Source organism: Mustela nigripes, chromosome 12 (assembly GCF_022355385.1).
Source record: "Mustela nigripes isolate SB6536 chromosome 12, MUSNIG.SB6536, whole genome shotgun sequence".
Classification (NCBI taxonomy): Eukaryota; Metazoa; Chordata; class Mammalia; order Carnivora; family Mustelidae; genus Mustela; species Mustela nigripes.
This window is the reverse complement of record NC_081568.1, coordinates 34,077,263-34,101,657: the sequence shown is the minus strand read 5'-3', so window position 1 is coordinate 34,101,657 and position 24,395 is coordinate 34,077,263. Positions and strand designations below refer to the sequence as shown.

Below are 24,395 nucleotides of genomic sequence, written 5' to 3'. Positions count from 1 at the left end.
AGACTGTGTAACATCTTCTAGTCAGAAAAATAAGTATCATTCTCTGACTGGGCTTCGGAGAACAAACTTGGCACATAAACTTCTGCTACAGATCCTAAGATAAATGTAGCTGAGTGGGAAAATGGGATGGTTCTTATTCCATCACTTTAAAGTGAGGCAGAAGGTTCCACGACGAAAGCCCGAAGAGCAATCTAGCCCATCACAAGACAGAGCGAATGACTAATATTATGCTCCTACAAAACAAAATGGAAGAAGTCAGTCTGTCTAATACTGATGTGTTAGAGTCACTTACAATTACATGAGTTATGAAGGGTGCTATTCAGTTAAATATCAAGTCAGTTCTTAAAGAAATGGAAAGATCTTCTGTGGTAGTCTGGGACATGTAATCTATCCAAAAATGAAAGCAATATAAATTTACTCCCACTTCACACAGCCTTAGTACAGTAACACATTCTGCAAACTCTCAAATACTGATGACCAGTGCAATAATTTTCCATCTACACATGAACAAGTGCGTATCTCACCCACCACAAATTTCAAGCTCACGTATTTATGATAAAAAGAAACAAAATGAAAGGGAAATGTACATCATATCATTACGACGGTTAAAATGCAGATCTGACCTGAGAGTGGTAAGGAGACCAGCCCTCCGCCAGGGCGGCAGAAATGGACAAGCCTGTGAGTTCTCCATAGCCCAGCAGTTAGCTTCCATGGAGGTAAGGTGCGTGCGCAGGCCTTGCCTCCTTATGCCATGTCACAGTTTGGATTTCTAAATCACCTTTCTTCTGGACACTCCATAACAACAACAGATGCCCTTTCAAAAAAACTAAATGAAAAAATGTGCTCGTCTTCGTATATGAAGGCAATGATACTGACTCACTGTCCCAGAGGGAAGCCATCTGCTTCCCTGGACGCTCTGTGGAAGTCAGCCAAACTCATTTCAAAAGCTCACAGCTCTTTTTTCAGCTGTGGTTACAGATTTTGTTAATCCACCCACATAACATCATCTAGTTCGAATGCTGACCGGCACATTTACTTGGGTTCTCTGGTGACCACCGAACAGACAGAAGCTGGATAGAGACAGTGGGGCCCTACACCCACTCCAGCTCCTGGGGCTCCCAAAAGGCATCGGCACTCCTCACCAACGTGAACCAAGACAGCTCTGTGTGTGTGTTCTAGGAGACATCTGATGATTACAATGAAACACAAGTCTGAAGCCTTACCTGCTTTGACTTCCAGACCTCGAGGACTGGCATGCCTGCAATAATAGAATTGGGGTCTTCTTGAGCGGCTGAATTCACTGTGTCATTGGCTCCAATCACAAGGACCAAATCGGTGTCTACATAATAAAGAAAAAAAAAGAGAAATAAAAAATGCAAGTGGGTCATTTTCTTTTTTCTCAAGCAAATCAGAGTGATCTGGACTTTAAAACAACAATAACAGAAGCTAATATTTATAGGACTCACACTTGTGCCAGGCACTGTACAAAGAGCTTCCTCAGAGAGGCTCAGTAACCTAGCCAATGTCACACAGCTAAAACAGTAGATCCTGCAGCTCAGCCTGAGCATCCTGACCAAACCTTGCATTGCTGTGCTTCCCCTCCCCCACAGTGGATCTACCCAATCTGACTTGACGGTTTTTATTATCTCACAATGATCTTGCCAGTTACATTATTTTATAAGATTTGCATCCCATTTTCATCTTTTCAAATGACCACATAAGATGCTATTTGATGTCTCAAAGAAAATGGTCTAAAGGTCTGTACTGTATTAAAGCTGCGTCCATAATTTCTGGAACTGGCAGGTTTCACACATAATTTAGCAACAGTGAAATCTGAAAGGGGGCATAAAATGTCCCAAATTCCCTCTATAATATAAATTACCTTAGAACTTTGCCAAAAATGCCATGTGAATGTAGATATACATACAACTTCATTATTTTTCTCTAATAAACACTATTTTTTAAGTTTACAGTGGATACTTGCCAGAGGGAACTGGTTTAACTTTAACAAACATGATCTTGAGCCAAATGTCATTAACATTCAACATCTACCCAACAACAGCCATGAAGTACGGCACCTTATCTAGCAAAGTCCTGGCACTTGAAAAGAAAACCAAAAACTACTTTCTTGATCGTGAGTTGTTACAATTGGAAACCAGTAAAATCTCAGATGCTGAAAAGAACTGGACATGAAATTATCAACAGAAGCAATTTTATACGTGAGGAACCTGAGGCTGAGTATCCATTTCCAAAAGCGAGAGTCAGAACCTGGATCCGAAAGCCAGGTCTCTTTAGAGTCCCTCTGCAATGACTTCCACTGCCCCAGCCCCACCCCGAGATTTTCACCACCTTCCCATCTCCTCCTAGGCCCAAAAGTACCCTTACCACTCATGAGCCTCTTGGACCTCATTCCGTACTGTCTTTCATTTATTTCATTTATTTATTTCATTTCAACTTTACACCTCCTAGGAGCAGGTTATGCTTCATCTGACTAGTAGGTCTTCAGTAACCCCACAATTTAGGTCCTAAGACTGGTATCACTTTATTCGGACTAAGAACAAGCTTCTCCATCACCCCCACTACTTACCTGGGAAATCATGGTTGATCTCGTCCATTTCCAGCACAATATCGTATGGCACCCCGGCCTCAGCCAGCAGCACATTCAGCTGACCAGGCATCCGGCCTGCGACTGGGTGAATTCCAAACCTAGACATGAAACAAATCAACAGTTGGCTTTACATGATGGGCCAAAATGTACAGAGACCCCCACGTCACCCCCAGATCTGCACACTTTGTTCTTGGCACCTTCACTCTTCCTGGTACTATCTGATACTCTACAAGAGGGGCTAGAACCGGTCCAGATATATGATCAATCTACAAATATTGAAGTTGGAGGTTTAATCTCTCAGTATACACAAATGAGAGCTCCTCTCGAGAAATAAATGTAACCTTAGAACCTGACTCTTCGTATGTTTCAAGTACAACAAATTCCCAACAACATGAATAAACAATATCACCTTACATTTAAGAAGCATGATGTTCTTTTATGATTCTTTCTGATAAATCTTGCATCTCTAAAAACTTATGTAAGTCAGCCTGGAATTAAACACTTGCCATGAAAAATCACCACTATTCCATCAAAAACTGACTCCACATTCAACTTTAACCTCTATGTTCAAAGCTCGAGAAATAAAAGATTGTCATTACAGGAGTTAAAGGCCTCCCATCTTTCCGAGCGTGGTAGGAAGCATGACTCCGCATCCCAGGAGAAATGTGATAGCAAGACATTGGAGCGTTTCAAAGAAAGAGTGAGACACAAATCAGAGCCCCACATTTTTATTAAGGCAAAAGAAGTCGAAGCATCAAGAAATTTCTTCCAACCACGACCATAATGGGATCTTTGGGGTCACTGAAAGCAGCCTCTTGCCCACAGTATTGATCTCTGCATCCTCAGCACTGGGCACCACGCCTGACACACAGAAAAGCTTCAATCAGGAGGGAGTGAGTGGGTGAGCAAGTGAGAGTGAATAAATGCAGCGAAGAAATGCATTTGATTGTAGTTCTTGGCAGGGATTCATCCAACCTCAGCTTAAATACTTTGAGTAACCAGATACTCACTCCCTCCAGAGGTCAATTCCATTACTAGACAATCCCAATAATTACATCTCTCTCTCTCTCTCGCTCTCTCTCTCTCTCTCTCTCTCTCACACACACACACACACACACACACACACTCATTTTCAGCCAAAGAGAACCCCCAACGCGTTGCTTTCCAAGGTCTGTAGTTTGGCCATCTATAGCCTCTACTCCCTCTTTCATGAGGACTCCTTTGAGCTCTCCTAGAATGCCTACTAAGCAAAACACCCTCAGTTCTATTCATGCCGACAGAGCCCACTGCTGTCCTAGTCACCTGTCTCTACACTGTCAATATCCAGCTCAAACCTTAGGCCCCCAAAGTGAATACAATATGCTGGATATCGTGATCTAGATGCACGAGGCGCAGCAAGAAAATCACATTCTGCGCTCTTCCGTTGACAGTGCCCAAGTCGGCCTCGGCGTTTACAGCCGCCATAACGGCGTTTACAGCCGCCATAACACACTGCTGGCTCATACAGAAGTTATGGTCATTTAAGATGCCCTTTTATTTTTCATGGGAACTGCAGCCAAGTCAGGCCTCCCCAATTTGAACACAAGTCCTGCGAGGAACAGATTAAAGCCACCAAGGAATTGACTCCTCCCCAAAAGTAGAATTGAAAAGAGATTTAAAATGGCCTTTTAGATTGCCCCAATAGCTGATAAATAATTTTCTACATCTTTAAAAGTGTTAACGAAGAGCCTACATGAGGGTCTTGTAATTGGGAGAGGGAAAAAGGACATCAAGTGACAGGTGTTCTTTTGTCAAGTTCACTTTTAAATCATCTTCCTTCTGGGATCACTAAATGTTCCTAGATTAACAACTTATGTTAAAAACAAAACAAAACAAACAGAAACAGAAACCCCGAGCTAAAAGGAAACAAAGCAGTTACCTCTAAGCAGTTATACAAGAGATAGTCATTGTACTACTCCTCTTTTTTAAATATAGTTTCCTAACTTTCTGTGAGAATGTATACGTTTGCGGGGAGGGAGTCAAACCATGTCACTGAGGGGCTTCAGGGCTAGGAGCACAATAAGATCAATGACCTAGCTGGGATCTTCCCAGTTTCACAGATGCCAAAAGGAGGAAAACATATACTTTTTATGGTGGAAAAAAAAGTAACTTCATTTAAAATAAGTTACCACTTCATGCTCTTCTCTTGTAACACAATTTACAAAGGGTTTCTCGTGTGTTATTTCATTCTATCCCTAACTGTCTTTTAAAAATCTCCACCAAGAATTAGAATGTCCAGCAAGTGATTCAAGCCCCGTCCTCGGTCAAACAAGCCTGTGGAGCTGCATTCTTCTCTCCACCAAAAAGAAGCAAGAACGTAGATCTCTTTAGATAGGATGGCTAATGCTGGCCCTTTGTGAGGTGCTATGCAGTGTGTACAACCTTTTCAGTACGTAGTTAAGCTGGGATTCAGACCTAGGTCTTTCTGCCTCCAGAGTCTGAACTTGTAGCTACTATACCATATAGTAGTGTGGTCAGGCAATTTGAGAGGTTATTTTGCTTGGTTAACAGCCCCGGTTTACTAGTTACGTTGATGTCAGGCAGGTTACTTAAGGCCTCTCGGTGTCACCGTTTTCCCACCAAGCAGTAACCTGCGGTTACTACAAGCTCACATTCTGCCAAGGGCTAGAGAAAACGCTGCATGAACAGGCTTGAGAAACACCTATTTCTCTCTGCCTGAAGGAGTTCCAACAATCCAATTCACAGTGTTCTTTGAGAATAACTGAGAGCCCAGAAAGTTTCAACAATGCTAAGAGCTATAAAACAAAATACATTAAATCCCTGCAGGAAAAATGGACACAGGAGAAAAATACGTTGCAGTATACAAAGTATCCAGCACAATGTAAAATATTCACCAGCACCTGCGGAATGCTGGGCAAGTCGATTCTGAAAAATTACCCAGGGTGGGAGTTAGAAATTACCTGGACAGAATGAACTATTTCACTTCTTTCAACTACTTCATCATCCTTCCCCTCAGTGGGCTAGCTGTACTTTTCTTCTAGTGAAAATAAAACTCAGGGCAGTCATTAATTAGTTCACACCAGACCATGATCACCCAAACTCACCACCTCATAAGGTTTTAAGTTCTTCAACCACAAATTCTCCTTTCATTTTGGGGACTGTAATAGTCTGACACTTGAATACAATTTTAAAATATTCTCTAAAGACAAGATTGCTTTCTTTTTAAACAGCAAATTGCTCTCCTAATGTCATAATCGATACCAAACCAGAGTTTTAATCACTCCTGAAAACAAAAGAAATAAGATGAACTACTGAGAATTTATGTTCCCACTCTTCGTGTGGTAATGCAGACTGGATTCAGTACTGTGGCTCTTTTGTGTCTCAGAGCAAGCATTTCTGCAATGTCAGATCGACTCCTTGGTTGGGGTACCTACTTTAAAATTTTAGTATTTTTTACAGTGGCAATAGCATAAAACATTTTTTAAAAAATTATTCAGGCACCCCAGCTTATCTCAATAAATGGGGCTTATTATTACTAAACTTCAAATATGAACATAAATAGCATTTTAATACTTTAGTAATTAATATAGTATTTTAGGGGCATCAGGCTGGCTCAGTAAGAAGAGCATCCAACTCTTGATCTCAGGGAAGTGAGTTCGAGCCCCATGTTGGGTATGGAGCCTACTTTTAAAAAAAAAAGTAAGAAAGAAAGAAATAATAATAATACAGTACTTAAAGCATGAATATAAAAAAACAGACCTAGAGAGAAAGTGCATTATACTGAAATAACTAAAATATATTCCTAAGCCTGTTGATTCCATGAATTTAGAAAAAGACAAGATATGATGAATGGAAGTTTCAAAGGTGTTTGATTTGGTGAACAAACAGCAGGGTGGTTCTCTACATTCGTGAAAAGGTATGCTCACTTTCATCACTGACTAGACCCAATGAAAAAAGTAAACAACAGATTTAGTTCTAGGAGCTATGGTTGAAAAGGATCAGAGGGTACTTGGCTAAAGTTCAAGAGAAACACAAAACAATCTAATGACCTAGAAAAGAACCTCTAAGTGAAAAAAGATCAACTGGCTCAAAAAAAAAAAACGCAAAACGTGATTTTCAAGCACACCAAATAAAACAGAAGTTGACCAAATCATCCTCATTTGCATAAAGCAGAAGAAAAGAAATGGTCTTCAAATGCACAGGAAAGAACTAGAATTTAAAAAATTTTTCTGTGTGCTCAACATCACTCGGCATCAAGGAAATACAAATCAAAACCATGGTGAGATACCACCTCACACCAGTCAGAATGGCTAAAAGTAACAAGTCAGGAAACAACAGATGCTGGTGAGGATGCAGAGAAAAGTGAACCCTCCTGCACTGTTGGTGGAAATGCAAGCTGGTGCAGTCACTGCGGAAAACAGTATGGAGTTGCCTCAAAAAGTTGAAAATAGAGCTTCCCTACAACCCAGCAATCACACTACTGGGTATTTACCCTAAAGATACAAAGGTAGTGATCCAAAGGGGCACATGCATCCAAATGTTTACAGCATCAATGTCCGCAATAGACAAACTATGGAAAGAACCTAGATGTCCATCAACAGATGAATGGATAAAGATGTGGTATATATGTGCAATGGAATACTATGCAGCCATCAAAAGAAATGAAATCTTGCCATTTGTGATGACATGGATGGAACTAGAGGCTGTTAAGTGAAATAAGTCAATCAGAGAAAGACAATTATCATATAATCTCTCTGGTACGAGGAATTTGAGAGGCAGCATGGGGGGATGTGGGGGGGAAGGGAGGGGAAAAAATCAAACAAGAGGGTACCGGGGAGGGAGACAGACCACAAGGGATTCTTAATCTCAGGAAACAAACTGAGGCTTGCTGGAGGGGAAGTGGGGAGAGGAGAGGAGAGGAGAGAGAGGGGAGAGAGATCAGATGGCTGGGTTACGGACACGTAATCAACAAGACAGCTGCAGCAACAATCCTCCCTTTGAGAGGACTGGGGAGGATTAAAAGCAACTGTCTTGGGGCACCTGGGTGGCTCAATGGGTTAAAGCCTCTGCCTTCCGCTCAGGTCATGATCCTAGGGTCCTGGGATGGAGCCCCACATCGGGGTCTCTGCTCAGCAGGGAGCCTGCTTCCTCCTCTCTCTCTGCCTGCCTTTCTGCCTACTTGTGATCTCTATCAATAAATAAATAAATAATCTTAAAAAAATTATTTTTTAAAAAAAACCAACTGTCTTAACCGCTAATAAGAGACAATGATGAAATTCAGGATTTCCAGAAATAAAGAACCGCTCTACTTCAAGTCAATGGTACTATAATTGCCACGAATTACTCATTTGTGCTCTTTTGAAATGCAAATAACAATTCTTGAACACCGAAAATTTCTCCTAATCTCCCAATCTTACCAATCAGTGTTTCCTCCTTCCCCCAGGTCCAAACATCTTCACAAAACCCAATTTACAAGACTTGAGGAAGACTTTAAGTCACGTACTATGTGACATCTAAGGTCTGTATTAGTGTCCTATGGCTGCTGTAACGAATGACACATATTTAGTAACTTAAAATGACACTATCAATTATCTTACAGTTCCGGAAGGAAGCAGAAAATCAGTTTCCCTGCACTGAAATCAAGGTGTTGGCACAGCTGCATGTCTTCCAGAGACTCTACGGGAAAATCCATTCCTTGCCTTCTCTTGCTTCCAGAGGCGGCCCCCATTCCTTGACCTGTGAACGCATCCCTCCAACTTCTGCCTCCACTGCCATCTCTCTTCTTCTGACTCTCTCTTATGGCTTCTTCTAGGACTCTCTCTGACTCCTTCCTCTCTGAGAACCCTAGTGATGACATGGTCCTGCCCAAATAATCCAAGATAGTCTCCCCACCTCCAAATCCTCCCCTCAAATCTACAAAGCCCCCCTTTGCCATGTGAACTAACATGTCAACAGGTCTGGGAATTGTAGGTGGACACTTCAAGGCCATTATTCGGCCTACCGCAAATGTCCTTTCCAGTCCTAAAATTCCATGAACTAGGGTTTCTATTTTAGCTGAATAATCCAATATATACTATATGAATTACTTTTGGATAACAATTCTGTATACCTCCTTTATTCCAGTAAGTTTTTCATCTTAATTAATTTGTTTGTTTTGAATACTGTCCTTGCTTATCTTTCAATTAATCCATTTGGCCATCATCTTTATGCTTAAACTGATAATGTCTTGGGCCAAATTAGAAATCAAAGAGCTCTAAATGTATTTGCTGTTATTGTAACATTTGATTAGCTACAGACTGCATAAAGACATTATATTTGTTGAGCTAGTTGTGAAGAGGAAATAATGGCAAAGCTAACCAATATCTCATGCTGAATATCCCAAAGGACAGATCATTTTCTATCTGTTGGCATAATAATTTATTATACTAAACCTTAAGACTCTAATGTTGGAGAAAAACACACGCAAGGCTCTTACAAGAAAATGCCAGTGTTTTGAGAGAAATAACAGAACACACTGAATTTGTAGAAATATATATGTGCACACTGATAAGTCAATGTGAGTTAATAACAATTCTGGCCCATGTAACTGGCTTATCTCCAAAGTATGTGTTACAGTTAATTATACCAGACATTGGTTTGGCCATGGCCAGTTATTTCCAGGAACTGATGGCCAAAGCTCATCAATGTTCCATCATCGTATGAAGAATATCCAGAATTTGAAAATGCAAAGCCTACTAGCCTTTTAGTTCTTCCCTTTGAGCCATGAAAATTATCTCTATTGTGCACATACTTAACAAAGCAGAATCAGCTGTCCCTGTCCACAACAAGATTCTGCAGAAGGAAAATAAATACAAAAATGAGATCATGGAAAGATCTTCCAGGTCTCAGAACTCTGTTAATGTATCTCCTCCTTAGGTTGCACTGCAACACAGTAACATCATAGTAACATAGTAATGTGGCTTACTTATCAGCTCCCACAGCACCTAGCATTCCTTCTAGGGACTCAATGGGAAGGAAGGAGAAAAAAGGTTTTAAGTAACACCATGTGCCCAGTAAGGTCCATTGACTCATAGATGTTCTACATCTCTTTTTAGAGAAAGAATTTAGGGAAGTAGTAAAGAATTGCAGTGAAAGTTCTGGAGAACCACTGCCCAGATTCCCAACATTTGGACAGCTCACTTCTGTATGCCTCCCTTTCCTCTGCACCCAGTGGGATTGAGAACAAACCTCTTCAGAGGACTATTGTGAGATTTAAGTGAGATAGTTCATATAAAGCAGTTTTCATACAAAATACTTTAGACCGATACCAAGCATAATAAGCCTTTAATAAATTAACCTTCAATGATAATATTCTATTCAAATATATCTGTGTAATATAAATGTTCATGGTATTTTTCAAATAAATGTATCTTTTAATGACCATTTATAGAAAAATACACATTTTTACATTAAAAAATATTGGTTTCATGTCAACATTTGAGTTGGTTTTCTAATTTTTACCTTAAAATTCCAGTAAATAGCAATATAGTCCAATAAAAGCAGTTCTTTGTATTCACAACTACATCAAAAGACTAAAAGAATGATACAGTCAATAAAGACTAAGGCTAGTAACTGTGAATATTGGACTCACTGGAAACGTGTTCATGACAATATGCAGAGACGCACTTCTTTGATAAAATCAGATTTCAAAAGGCCACATTTAATCATTCCACAGATACAATTAGGCAAAAGAATACGGTTTCCTCAACTGACAAATACAAGTGTCATCATTAAGTCAGGATAATTGTCTCACTTATCTTGAAGCAAGAAAAATTCCAAGAAAAAAGATGCCACGTAATTCCTTTTTTTGCTCTTTTCCTCTCTCAAATATGAAAATGATAGTTCTGTGTGAAACATTATATAATAAAATACTATAAAAATGTAATAAAATATAATAAACACTAAGGCCTCAGTCCCTAATTAAAAGTTCCTAATAGACCCAGGCACGGCTCAAAAAAGGGGAATAATCTACTCAGATAAATCAACATGATCTTCAGAGCCTTTTAAATTACTCAAGAAGGAGCAACAGCAAATAAGAGTGTATACAAGAGTGATTTGAAATTTCGTGTTAACAGGATAAAACATGGTAAAAACGCAAGTGAGGAAACACGTTTCCTAAGCTTCTTTTATAACACATGATGCTATAAACCCCATTTTTACACTTTTTCGCAACTTCCCATTAGATTTCAGACACCACATGTTCTAAAGGGGACACAACGATGTGAACTCCCGTGATCGTGAGCCATGGAGACAATATGTCCTGACCAGGGTGTGCTATGGCAGTTATCCTAGGACATGTGGGACTAGTAAAGAGAGCATAAAACATTCACCACACGGATCCTACCACAACTGCTCAAATAAACTACATTTTCCTTCTTGCATTATGGAAATATCCAGATTTAGTTCAGCAATAAAACATGAAGAAGAGCCAAGTGACCCAACTCAACAATAAGACAAAGAAACTACAGAGACAATGGGGCCTCATTTACAGTATTTAGTGTTTTCTCCATTTTGCTGCCTCCTACTATTATAAATACTGCAAAGGATCTTCAGATCAAAAAAAAAAAAATCCTTTTATAACCTTCAACTATTTGGTCATACGTTTTTGCCAGTCACTGCACAGAATGTGTTTTCATACTCAAGATGTTCAAAGAGTTCGTTTCGTTTCTCTTACTGTGTTTTATATTTTCAAATGTATGTTGACAACATTTGGGAATTCTGCCTCCCAGTATTATCATCCCACAATTCTCCTAAATATGTTACTCTAAGCTTCTAGGAAGCTGACAAATTAATGAGGAAAAAGACGTAACAAAGGGAAAATTTTTTGAAGTTTCGCTTGTTGGAAGCCTGTTTATTCTTCCTGCTTTTAAGCATAAATATTTATAAACCAATAAAACCTTAAGAGTCAAAACAAGAGGGCTGAGGAGCCGCTAGGCAGCTCAGGAACCAGGCCCCAGGGAGCTGACGCTTCCTCTTGTGATTACAGGCAAGGAGAAGTCATGCTTCCATACTCAGAACAGGTTTTTGGGAGTGTGGGAACATTCCACTTCCTCACTCCCCAAAATGAAGTTACTTCACCGTTTCTCTCTTCATTCCCCTACCTCAGGATTCCTCAGATTTTTGTCACTTACTATCCAAAGCTCTCCAGTAAAAGAATGTTTTCAAGGGTGCTAATGATGATGTATTTCTCAGGGAGAATGCCATCCAATTCCTCGAACAGGAATGTCTTGGTCTGACTGGGCCGCTAGAACAGAATTCAATAAGCTGGGTAACTAAAACAACAAACATGTCCGCCTCCCAGTTCTGGAGGCTGGGAAATCCGAGATCAAGGCACTGAGAGACTTCTGCACTGGTCTGGAACTGAACCCAGGCAAGGGAAGCGAGAAGGCTGTGGAATAAAATCGGCAAAGACTGGACAGAAAAGAACTGTCACCATGGAGTTGTAAGGTATATAAAAAAAGACGAAGAAAACTAATTATTAATCTCTTGCTAAAGAACCTTTAAAAGATAGGTTTCATATGCCATTTGTCTTTCTCTGAGTTATTTTGCATGATATCCTCTAGATCCATCCATGTTGTTGTAAATGGCAAGATCTCATTCTTTCTGATGGCTGAGCAATATTCCATTGTGTATATATACCACATTTTCCTTATCCATCCATCAGTCAGTGGACATGTGGGCTCTTCCATAATTTGGCTGTTGTAGATAATGCCACTATGAACATCCGGGTGCATGTATCCCTTTGAATTAGTATCTTTGTGCTCTCTGGGTAACTGCCCAGTGATGCAATAGCGTGGCTCTATTTTTAACTTCTTGAGGAACTTCCATACTGTTTTCCAGAGTGGCTGCACCAGTTTGCATGCCCACCAACATTGTAAGAGGGTTCCCCTTTCTCCACATTCTCACCAACACCTGTTGTTTCTTGAGTTGTTCATTTTAGCCATCCTGAAAGGTGTGAAGTGATCTCTCGTCGTAGTCTGGGTTTGTGTTTCCCCGATAATCAGTGATGTTGAGCACCCTTCCATGTGTCCGTTGGCCATCTGTATGTCTTCTCTGAAAAATGTCTATTCATATCTTCAGCCCATTTCTTAACTGGATTATTTGTTTTTTTTGTGTTGAATTTTATATGAGTTCTTCATATGTTTTGGATACTAATGGAAACAGACTCTTCTCTGTAGAGAACTGGTAATTACCAGAGAGGAGGTGAGGGGGGTATGGGGGAAACAAGTGATGGGGATGAAGGAGGGCACTTGTGATGAGGACTGGGTCTTGTATGGAAGTGCTGAATCCCTAAATTGTATACATGAAACTAATATAACACTGTATGTCAACTGTAATTAAAATAAAAACCTAAAAAGTAAAAAAATAAGACTTAAAATAGACCTTAAAGATTCTCCCATCCACTATTTCCCAAGACAGGACTCCTTTATTTAGAATTACACCAAATATGTGTGCTGTATTCATCACAAAACAGGTTGGGAGCTCAACTGCAGAGGCAAGGAAGAGTCCCTGGTCTGGGCCACACATACCTTAAGGACTCGTATTCTTTATGTTTGCACATGGCAATGCTCCATTCTGAGCAGGGCCCATGAAGTTAATAAAAAGATCTTGGCACCTGGGTGGCTCAGTTGGTTAAGGATCTGCCTTTGACTCAGGTCATGATCTCAGGGTCCTGGGATCGAGCCCCTGCATCGGGCTCCCTGCTTAGCTGGGAACCTGCTTCTCCCTCTGCCTCTGCCACTTCCTGTGCTTGCACTCTCTCTCTCTGCCAAATAAATTTTTTAAAAATCTTAAAAAAAAAAAATCTGTTACTATATTCAATTATTTTTGTAATCTAATTGTGCATTTCACCTGTGGAAAATATGGTGGGACCTGAAAAGGTAGGTTCCTTTGGTTTGTCACATTCTGATCACAACTTTTGATTGACAGCTACACGTCACTGATTAAAAGCACAAGGAAGTTTTGTTTTGTTTTGTTTTGTTTTAATAAAGAACTGTAGTAAATGCAGTTTAGAATAAAAACTTGTAAAGCCTGAAGCAGGCCAAATGTTACACAAATCATCCTTACTGGTGAAAAGGCTGGGACCAGCTAGGTAAGGTTAGCTTATTCACCTGAAAAGAAACATTGTGATGAAGGAGAAAACCCTCCTGACAAGGCCACTGCTTCCACAAAAACTGACCAATGAGAAAGGCTGTGGAATCAACTTCCTGGAGAAGCTTCTTAAGTAAAAGAACAGACACCCACCTCTCTAAAATTGTGAAAGACCTTAGAAATAGTGGTTTAGATGAACTCACTTATATGGTTCTGAGTGGGGGAAAAAAAATGTTCATTTAATTTTCTAGAACTTTCCAATAGCCATAATTAGAAAACATTATGTACCTTTTGTTCTTTTATGGAAGGCAAATCAGGGCTGATCTGAAATTTGATGTTTATCTACGGCCTCCCCTTCTTCAGGGAAAAAAAAAAAAAGATTACGAATGTTAAAGAGCTTACAGAAATGTCTCAGGGGCACAGTTTTTCTAATACAGAATATAACCTTTTCAATGACTGTGAATGAGAAAATATTTGCCAAAGGGCTACAGTCCCATTTTCTATTTGTGCATGTGGCCTGGGACACTGAGGTCACCAGAAGAATGAGAAGTCATCTAAAGAGGGCCAGGCCAGAAAACAATGCAAACATCAGTGCAGCCCTCTACAGAACCACACCACAACACCACCTGTTCCCTTCCAAAGATGCTTTTACAGACTGTGCCCAAATCTGGCTTTTCTATCTCTGAGCCAAATCCAGCAACCAAGCCCAGAACAGAAACTGTATGATGACTGACACGCTTTTTATTTCAAAACAACCAACAAGACTATGAAAAATGGTATCACAGGAAAAACAAATTCTATTTGCCACTCGTGTTCTAAAATATTATATTCTGGCATAGGGCAGAGACTTGGTAAAAAAAAAATTATACATAATGTCATCTTCCTGTCTGAATAACCTTCATGATACTGTTGGGAAGAAATGGCCGGTGAGCACCTTAAGCTGACACTGTCAGCAAAATATCAAGGAAGGGGAACATGAAATGAGAAACGGGCATTTATTTATTTATTTATACTCCACCATGTTTACGTGAACGTCACTGAAGAACCTCAGCTCAGAGTTTATCACGACTAATACTAGAACAAGAAGCCGAGAAACACCCTGGTGGTCAGAGGCACCAGTTTCATCGGGAGTAAAGTTTCTCCCTCAGAACACCAGAACTGTGAGAAGACAGACTGAGAAACACGCCCTAGAATGAACTGTAAGGCGGAAGCTGTACCAACCATCACAGGCTTTCTTTCCGCTACACCAATACACCATATAAACAGAAAGCCAAAGGTAGTCTGGCCAAGAGTCGGAATCTGAGAGGGACAGGGTTGTTTTCTAAGAGCACAAGAGACACTATGAGTGGAGAATTTACTGGCAATTATATACAATAGGCTAAACACAGATGTGGGTGGATGCACACGTACTTTCTTCGGTTTTACTCTCTCTGCATATTCACAGATAATATTCTCAGGACCTAGAACAGTGCCTGGCACAAAACACTATGTAATTAGTTGTTCAGTGAATGGTCATTAACATGAGTAGTCACGTCTAAAAAGAACGTATTGCAAAGCTATCATAAAAATGCTAAGGGTGCCTGGGTGGCTCAGTCAGTTGGGCATCTGTCTTCAGCTCAGGTCATGATCCCAGGGTCCTGGGACCGCGTCACGCATCAGGCTCTCCAGGAGCCTATTTCTCCCTCTGCCTCTGCCTCCCCCCAAAGCATGAATAAAGAAAACCTTTTCTTAAAAAAAAAAAAAAGAAAACCTTTTCTTAAAAAATGCTAAATAGGGCACCTGGGTGGCTCAGTTGGTTGAGCGACTGCCTTCAGCTCAGGTCATGATCCTGGAGTCCCCAGAACCAGTCCAGCATTAGTATCCCCGCTCAGCGGGGGTCTGCCTCTCCCTCTGACCTTCCCCCTCTCATGCTTTCTCTCACTCTCTCAAATAAATAAATAAATAAATAAATAAATAAATAAACTTTTTAAAGAATGCTAAATAATGTCTTATTTCTTTGCTCAAATATGAAATCTTTTACCTGGCCTAATATCTATTCTCTTCAGAAGCATGTGCTTTATCACTCTACAAATGTGAATGTCCTATCTCTTCTTGCACCTCAATAAATAACAAATCCAAGGTGGCTGAACTCTATTTACTTGAATTACATTTAACCTTCAAAAAAAGAAAATCCGGTTAGTTTGACAAAGTATTTCATCCTGAAATATTTTCAAAGAGTGGATTCCTAATCAAAACTAACCTATATTTAGGGGCGCCTGGGTGGCTCAGTGGGTTAAGCCGCTGCCTTCGGCTCAGGTCATGATCTCATGTTCCTGGGATCGAGTCCCGCATCGGGCTCTCTGCTCAGCAGGGAGCCTGCTTCCCTCTCTCTCTCTCTCTGCCTGCCTCTCCATCTACTTGTGATTTCTCTCTGTCAAATAAATAAATAAATAAAATCTTTAAAAAAAAAAAAAAAAAAAAACTAACCTATATTTAAACCAAAGCCATGTCACACAAGACCATAAAACACTATTAAACCACAAACGCCACTGGTGTCTAGATGTGTTTAGACAGAAAATGAAAAAAAGATTAAATGTTTTTAAAAACCTGCAAAGAAATTCATGTCACGAGTAGCATAAAAGGTTTAAAATGTCCCCGGGACAAATAACTACTCTCCTTTGCATTCTGACCCTCCTTCTACTCTACTTTTCCTAGCACACTATCACGTTAAATGGAATTCATTCACTGAGTCATCTGTTTATAGGCTTGTTTGCTTCATAACCATACACTTTTGAGAGTGGTAACTGGGCTTATGCACCCTTTTCTCTCAATACCTAATAACAAGAAATTTCTATCAGCAAATTATTAATAGAAAGATACAGCAATGTATAACATCAGTTAGCCAATCAAAGAAATTGAAGGGTGGTTTCATGAACTCAAAAGACTTCTGTGATAATCTAAGCAATAATGCTTTCTGAAAAGAAAATTGAACTGTGATTAATTGCAAAAGAAAAAATACACCTCTTTCTAAGAATTACTCAGTGGGAACACTATTTCTGCTCTATAGGGAAAAGCCCATCATATCAATCCAAAGATTGGGAAATCAAGAGAAAAAATGTCTATACTCTCATAGCATAAGGTTTTTGTAATAAAATGCTTTTAGAGATCAAGCATAAGTTAGGTGAGTTACAGAGGTGCTCTGGGCAACTGGGAAGCAACTGTACACTGGCCACTGAAGAAAGCCTAGGTTAGTGAACACGCATGAGCTCCTGTCATGAAATGTCACGTGGTTCATTATGTCATCTCAGCTCCCGGTGAGCATGTTATGACTACAGCCAAAGCACAGGAAAACAGGAGTGTCTCTAAATCAATCATGGGCCGTGAAGCCAGACAGACTGTATGACAGAGGCAATTTTTCTTGGCACCACTTGGGCATAACTAATTGATGACAATCATATGTCCACACTGGCATATTTCCACGGGGGATGTGTGTGAGTATGTCACCACATCTGGATGCTAGGCAGCGGGGTCCTGAGGCACAAAGATCTCCTAAAACCAGAGGCCCAGCAGCTGTGCTCAATGAACACCGTGGGAGCTCCACAGGGTGATGAAAGGACTAAATTACTGCTAACTGTAAATACAGATTTATTTCATTAAAATACGAGGTAACGCTGCAGCCATCTCTTATGCAAACAGACATTTGTTTTCTAAAAAAAAAAAAAAAAAGCTAGCATCTATGGATACACGTATTCCTAAGTCCATCAAGAAAATCTGCATTTCTCCTAGGAAAGGCCGACGAAGCACATGAGACAAAAATTAACAATTTCCATGACTCCCTTTAAATTAAAAAAAAAAAAAAAAAATCCCTATTCAGAAACTAGAAGGGAAGAATAGGACAATCTACTATTACTGTGTCAGCAAGAATAGTTCTGGAATCTTCCATTTAATTCAAACACGAAATCTGCATAACTTGCTACAAAGCCCATATTGAAAATTCAACAGATCACAGTAAAAAAAAACCTGATATACTAATAATTAATTTCACCTTTATTATGAAATTAATTGTTCAATATAAGTGGCTAATTTTTCCTAACTCACAAATAGAGAAATTAGACTGAACAGTTTTACTCTGATCCTACATAATAAATTATTAGTAAGTTTATTATTAAATTATTCAAACAAACTACGACAATTATGTGAAATGACAGGAGCGCTCTCTCACATCAAGTCTGACATCCTGTTCACAAAATTACTTCAATAAAGCACAAATTATAACTGAGATACTTTCCGTATATGTTTAATATCTTCCATATAGCTTAAGTCAAGCAACTATTTTTCCCACTCAGGGTGACAGAAATCATCCTAAAACAGCAGTTTATTTTATGTCTTCATGAATCAAAATCAAATTTTAGTCAGGTCAGAAACTGAAATTTCATTTATTTCATCCCTTTTCTTTCCAGATCATTTTCTCCATCCCTCCTATTCCTTTCCCCTCACATCCTGCTTCTGTCAAGTTACGCGACCGTCTTGAGGCCCTCCAATACTGCATCCACCTCACCCCGGACTGATTTTCCAAGATGTCTGGTTAACATGGGCTGGTCAATGAGTAATAGAGAGGGATGTCAGGTTAATCATTCCCTTCCCAAAGGAGAAATGGCTTTGCTGTCTTAGTTATCCTCTGGGAAGGGAATAATCTAAGACAGGAAAGCCATCTTTCTCTACTTCATGAGATTGCCACTCATGTCCTAAACATTTGTGGTGATAGAAGGCATTACCAATATATTAGGACTTCTCACATGTGGACTGAATAAAGAAAAACAATCGCTGTTTAAGAAAATCATAAAAGATTCTTTAACACATCCCTTTCCTTATGTAGGTCTGCAAATGCTTTAAGCGGCAAGCGTATGATTAAAAGGGCAGCCCTGTACAATATCGGATAAGAAAATGGACAATGGTGACCAAAATGAGACTTCTTAGGTGAAAATCAAAAAAAAAAAAAGTCAGTGGGGCACCTGCCTTCAACTCATGCTGTCTTCAGTCATGATCTTAGAGTCCTGGGCTCAAGCCCCACATCGGGCTTCCCGCTTAGTGGGGAACCTGCTTCTCCCTCTCCCTCCCTGCCCCGCTCGAGTTCTCATGCTCCTTCTTGCGTACTTGCTCTCTCTTATATAAGTAAGTAAAATCTTTAATAAAAAAAAAAAAGTGATTTTTCGCATCGTCTATCTTCAATTTTCTAAGATTATACTAAACATGGAAACACTGACATCACAGAAAAGCTAGACCTACCACAAAAGAGTATGCTGACTCTATATGAAAACACGAACTATGGATCACAGGAAGGCAGAGTGGGGAGTGAGGGAGGGAAGGAAGGAAGGAAGGAAGAGAGCAAATGCAGCTGATACTAAAATGACAGATCCACTTGGGGCGTCTGGGTGGCGCAGTTCGTTAAGCGCCAGACTCTTGGTCTTGCCTCAGGTCGTCATCTCTGGGCCCTGATCTCAGGATCGTGAGATCAAGCCCCACCTCAGACTCTGCACTCAGCAGGGAATCTGCTTGACATTCTCTGTCCCTCTCCGTCTGTCCCTCCCACTTCTCCTCTAAAATAAATATGTAAATCTTTAAAGTAAAAAAAAAAAAAAATGTCAGATCCACTTATTCCATCATGGAAGTCTCTTCACCACTATTAACAGCCAGGACATTCAGGATTCTGCACCCAGTCTTGCATAGACGCTCTGACTAGTTCTGGGCACATGGCTGAGCTTATTTTCTTATCATCTGCCTCAGAAAAAGTGTAAGATAGACATCTAAAAGGATTTTCATTAATAGACATTAACAGTTTTGTCAACATACGTTAACATTCTGGTGAACGAACAAATTTTATTTTAATAATAGAGTTAGCCTGTCTCTCTGACTTATGGTACCATATCAATGAAGCTGTGAGAGAACCAGCTTCTCTAGCAAAGAGGGAGCAGGTATCGACTCCTAGGGACAACTCCAGATATTCCCTTCACAGACTCCTGACAGCAGAGTTCCAGAACAGGGATCCAAAGGTACACCGGACAGATGTGAAGTATTCCAAGGGTCTGTCCCCCACCGACCCCATTTTTACATCCCTCAAACACTTTATCCAAGGGAATATTGGAAATGCAGCGTCCTCCACTTCTCCACTGTGCTCAAGATCCTCCCAAGGGCAGAGTCTAGTGCCCAAATGCCAAGAAGCGGCCACAGCTACTGCCCTCACCCTTATTTCAAAAAGTGTACAGTGTTAGGAAAAGAACATTTGTACCGGTCTTGTCCACAGACGAATATGAGAGCGAACCCAGTCAGACATTAACCAGCCTAAAGGATCTCCACTGGGTCTCACTCACTCTTCATCAGGAACCTCTAATTTGACATACTTTCCATGAGTCAGTGCAAATGCTAGGAACCAGAAAGGGTCAACTTGATGTGGGTCTTTGACCTCCTTTATTTGACCTCCTTCCCCAAATCCAACCAGAAACCGGACTTCTGTTTTTCCCCCATTAATAAAAATCCTGGAATTCAGTATAAAGTTTCTTTTTCTAAAATGAGCCTATGTTTAGGGTTCTGCGGTATGAGAGACAGCGAAACGGGGCACCCAGACTAAGGCAAGCACAGGGTTTTAACAACTGTTTCTTACTCCACTTTAAGAAAGTCATCTAAACATAAGTCATTGCTTTTCCTTTCCTTACACACACACACACACACACACACACACACACACACACACACATGCAAGCCTCACACTACACCCACTGACCTGACTTTCTTGCCCTGTTCCAAGAGCATCTTCACCAGGTCGGCAATGGGGTACTGCGCTTTGGCTGCACAGAGACCATAGCCTGCAAAGAACATGAAGCACACAGAACAGGGTAATTTTTATTTCGAAATCTTATGAAGAATAATTTCTCCCTTGATCAAAACATATTTTTATGCCAAAAAAAGAAAAAAATAAGGCAATCCATTAATAGGATGAGAAATGAAAGCAAACTTCTGGACTTTTTAAAAATATTGGCCTAAATGTCAAATTCAAAATCTAATGGTCCCTCATCCATGTTCTGCCTTGTCTGATACTGCTGGGCACCCCCTCCCCATACACCACACTGCACACACACTTGTATACGCACACACACTCTGGGTGTGTGTGCCTGTGGCCTGCGTAAACAGTCAAACTGACTTCAGACTCGGTTTTGAGAACACTGCAGTTCCCTGGTTCCTCTCCTCACTTCGTTACTACTCTCTGACATCCTTCACTAAATCTCCTTCAGTTCCCATTAAACAATGAAACTCCCCAGGGCCTTGGCTTTACCCCTCACACTCTCCTTGGAAAGTCTCAGCCCATCCCATGGCTTCAACAACCATCTGAGGACCCTCAATCTGTGCCCAGGCTCAGCCTGTCCTTTGAGCTCCAGGATGGCACGTCCATTGTCCAATCTCCACCTCAAACTTAATGTCTCCTAAGAAGAACAGAAAAATGTCCTCTTCTGCCAAAAAAAACCCAAAAGTGCTCCCTACGTCTGATGTTATTATCGGTATGACCACAAACTGCAGACCTCTTCCTTCTCCATTAACCCTTACACTCCGTCCACTCCCCCCATACAATCAACCACACCTATCCTCACTTTTCTACCCCAGTTTTCCAAATATCAAGTCTCTGCTCAGTCTGTTCCCTCTGCCTTCCCCCATCCCGAACACGGTGCATCCTCAAGGCCCCAAAAGACCCCTCACTTCCTGACACTCCTTTTTAGGCTCCTCATGATTAACAAGAAAGGGTGTCTACACAGTCCAATCTAGCCCTTATCGTAACCCCAATACGTTATTTATTGATCTGACCTCTTCCCTAGATAGAAAATGTCTAAAGGGAGAAGATTTTGTCCTTTACATCTTTCTACCTCTATACTCCAGGTGTTTCTCAGCAGGTAACACTAATGCCACTGTGGGTGGGACAATTCACAATGCAGGAATGTCCCTGGCAATACAACATATTTAGTGTCTGCTCCCACACACTAGGACAGTAGCAGCCCCATCTGCGAGACAAAAACCCAAATCTGCATATTTCAAATGCCTCTAGAAAATAATACTGCCTCAATTGAGAAGGCTTGCAGCTGAACATTCAACTCTGCTAGTGTTTGTTATTTACATCTTAGCATATAACCAACCAGCAAACCACCCACACGTCAAACCAATAGATTTCCTTTATAGAAAACTCTTATGATAGCATGACAGAGTTAAAATCTTAATCTGAACCCAATGTATTAGCTGTAATACCACAGCAATCTGCAGTCCAAATAGAGAAAAATGGAGCTAACCTTCAAAACATTAGGGAATTGAGGCCGGGAGATTAAATGACGTGGCCAATGTCACGTCAATTGTTAGAAGCAAAATTAAGAACAAAAGTGAGGTGTTGTCACTCCCAGACCAAGTTCTTTCTATTAGGTCATGTTACTTCATCTTATTGGAAACCATACGATTCTCAATGGTTTTTTTAAATATTTACTTATGAAAAGAGATTAACATTTACTAGCCTTCACTGAGTGAGTCTAAATACTTTCATGTACTACATCTAATTTAATATTGACAATAATTTCAAAAACTATCTACGAGGAATACATAACCAAAATTCAAAGATGACTAAATGTGTGAACAGAATCACAGAAAGACATGGCTAGAACTACCACACTGATCTGTAAAATCTCTGTTATCCCTGAAATATTAACTGAAGCCAAGGATTCTCAACATAGTTGAGAGTTTTTAATTGATAATCATAGTGTTGCTTCTATGTTTCCATTAAATTTTCAAAAATGAATAAGTTCCAATTCAATTTTTCTATTATAAGAAACTGCACGAACATAATTCCAATAGCTATTATAGATTGTTTGCTTTTTTCTTTTTTTCCTTTTCTTTTTTTTTACCTGGAGTAATAATAATGCTATTAGCTTCTCGGATCATGTCAATTGCATTGTCAAGGTTGATTTCTGTATGTGTGCCAGAAATCTCCATGGGTTTTCCACCAGCTGTTGAAGTGGTACCATAGCCTCCGAGAATCACATTAGCCAAGGAGCGATTCATTGCCTGGAAAGCAAAATTATTAGCTGTGAGAGTTTAATCCACATAACTTTTTGAAAGTGGTATGAATCCTACGTATATGATATTCATAATCATTTTAAGAGATTTGATCTTCTAAAAAAAAATCACATAGACCACATCTATAAAAGATGTATTTTGGGGCTCCCTGGGTGGCTCAGTGGGTTGAGCCTCTGCCTTCGGCTCGGGTCATGTTTTCAGGGTCCTGGGATCGAGTTCTGTATCGGGCTCTCTGCTAGGCGGGGAGCCTGCTCCTTCCTCTCTCTCTTTACATGTGATCTCTCTCGGTCAAATAAATAAAATCTTTTAAAAAAAAAAGATGTATTTTCAGTAAAAGTTAATTTTAAAAGAGAATTTAATGGAAAATTACCAATCACATTAAGAAATCAATGAAAAATTCAGACAAGGTTATTACTGTCCATGTACTGATTAAGCAAGTTCTATCTCCATATTCACATATATGTCACTAGTATAAAAGAGAGTGGTCTCTATGAGAAATTTTACAAGGTGACTACAGATGTCTTAGGTGAATCCTGCTACCAGCTGCAAGCTGTCAAGAGGCAACCAGGAGCTGTTAAAGGACAGCGAGCCACAGCATTTAGAAGTCTGCTGCCCTCTGTCGTCAAGAAAAAAAGAAATGCGGGAGCTGAGAGGGTCTTACTTTCCAGATCAGCTACATACAGCTCCACGAAGCTGTAGCAGAAATAACAGGATTCACCATTAGGCTCCTAAAATATTGACTTCAGAAAAAGCAAATGAGTAAGTTCATACCCTGTTTCATTGAAATTTATGCCTGCCGTTTTAACCGGAAAAATAAGCTCAAAAACAATCAGAGGAAGGCATGCTCATTTACAATTATCCAACAATATGCCACACAAAGGCAACAACTAAAACATGACAATGGCAGGGGTGGTTTCTAAAACAGATCTTCTGCAGACCTCTGGAGCTGGGGGTGTAAAAGACAAGACAAGCAGCTAGATAGTCTGGGTAACCCAATGCCCCCCCCCGCCAAATGCCTTTTAAGAATTCAAATCAGTACAGGAAGCAGTCATTTTATATAATCATAACTGGATGTCTCACTTCAGAAAAAATTCTATTTTAATAGAAATTATTAAACTCTATTTTAAGGGCTATAGTAAACATCTCATTGACCCATTGTTTATTCCATGTAAAAGCTATGTAAGTGTGGATCTATCACTTACTAAAAAAAAAAAAACAGGGGCACCTGGGTGGCTCAGTGGGTTAAAGCCTCTGCCTTCGCCTCGGGTCATGATCTCAGGGTCCTGAGATCAAGACCCACATCGGTCTCTTTGCTCAGCAGGAAGCCTGCTTCTCTCTCTCTCTCTCTCTCTCTCTCTCTGCCTGTCTCTCTGACTACTTGTGATCTTTCTTTGTCAAATAAATAAATAAAATCTTTAAAAAAACAAAACTGGTTCAAAGGACTATTTCAGATATTGATGTATTTCTGTCATAGGTAACTTCTTTTAGAAAAGTCAAAACCACAAAGTGGCTTTATCACCAGCATCCCACTGTCCTGCAGAGGGACAAATGACAGAGGGACATGATGTAGAGGGAC

The 24,395-nt window shown here is 40.1% G+C and overlaps 1 protein-coding gene across 4 annotated transcripts in view; it reads right to left on the bottom strand.

Annotated features, from left to right (window-relative positions):
- The window catches only part of NNT (nicotinamide nucleotide transhydrogenase), a 92,225-nt gene that overhangs the window by 1,243 nt on the left and 66,587 nt on the right, over nt 1-24,395 (bottom strand). For all 4 annotated transcript variants that reach the window (XM_059417091.1, XM_059417093.1, XM_059417090.1 and 1 more), the window contains exons 18-21: nt 22,648-22,807; nt 20,496-20,577; nt 2,588-2,706; nt 1,224-1,339 (exon numbers count right to left, since the gene is read on the bottom strand). In XM_059417091.1, coding sequence (XP_059273074.1) covers nt 1,224-1,339; nt 2,588-2,706; nt 20,496-20,577; nt 22,648-22,807 — 477 coding nt within the window. The remainder of the gene's footprint in view (nt 1-1,223; nt 1,340-2,587; nt 2,707-20,495; nt 20,578-22,647; nt 22,808-24,395) is intronic.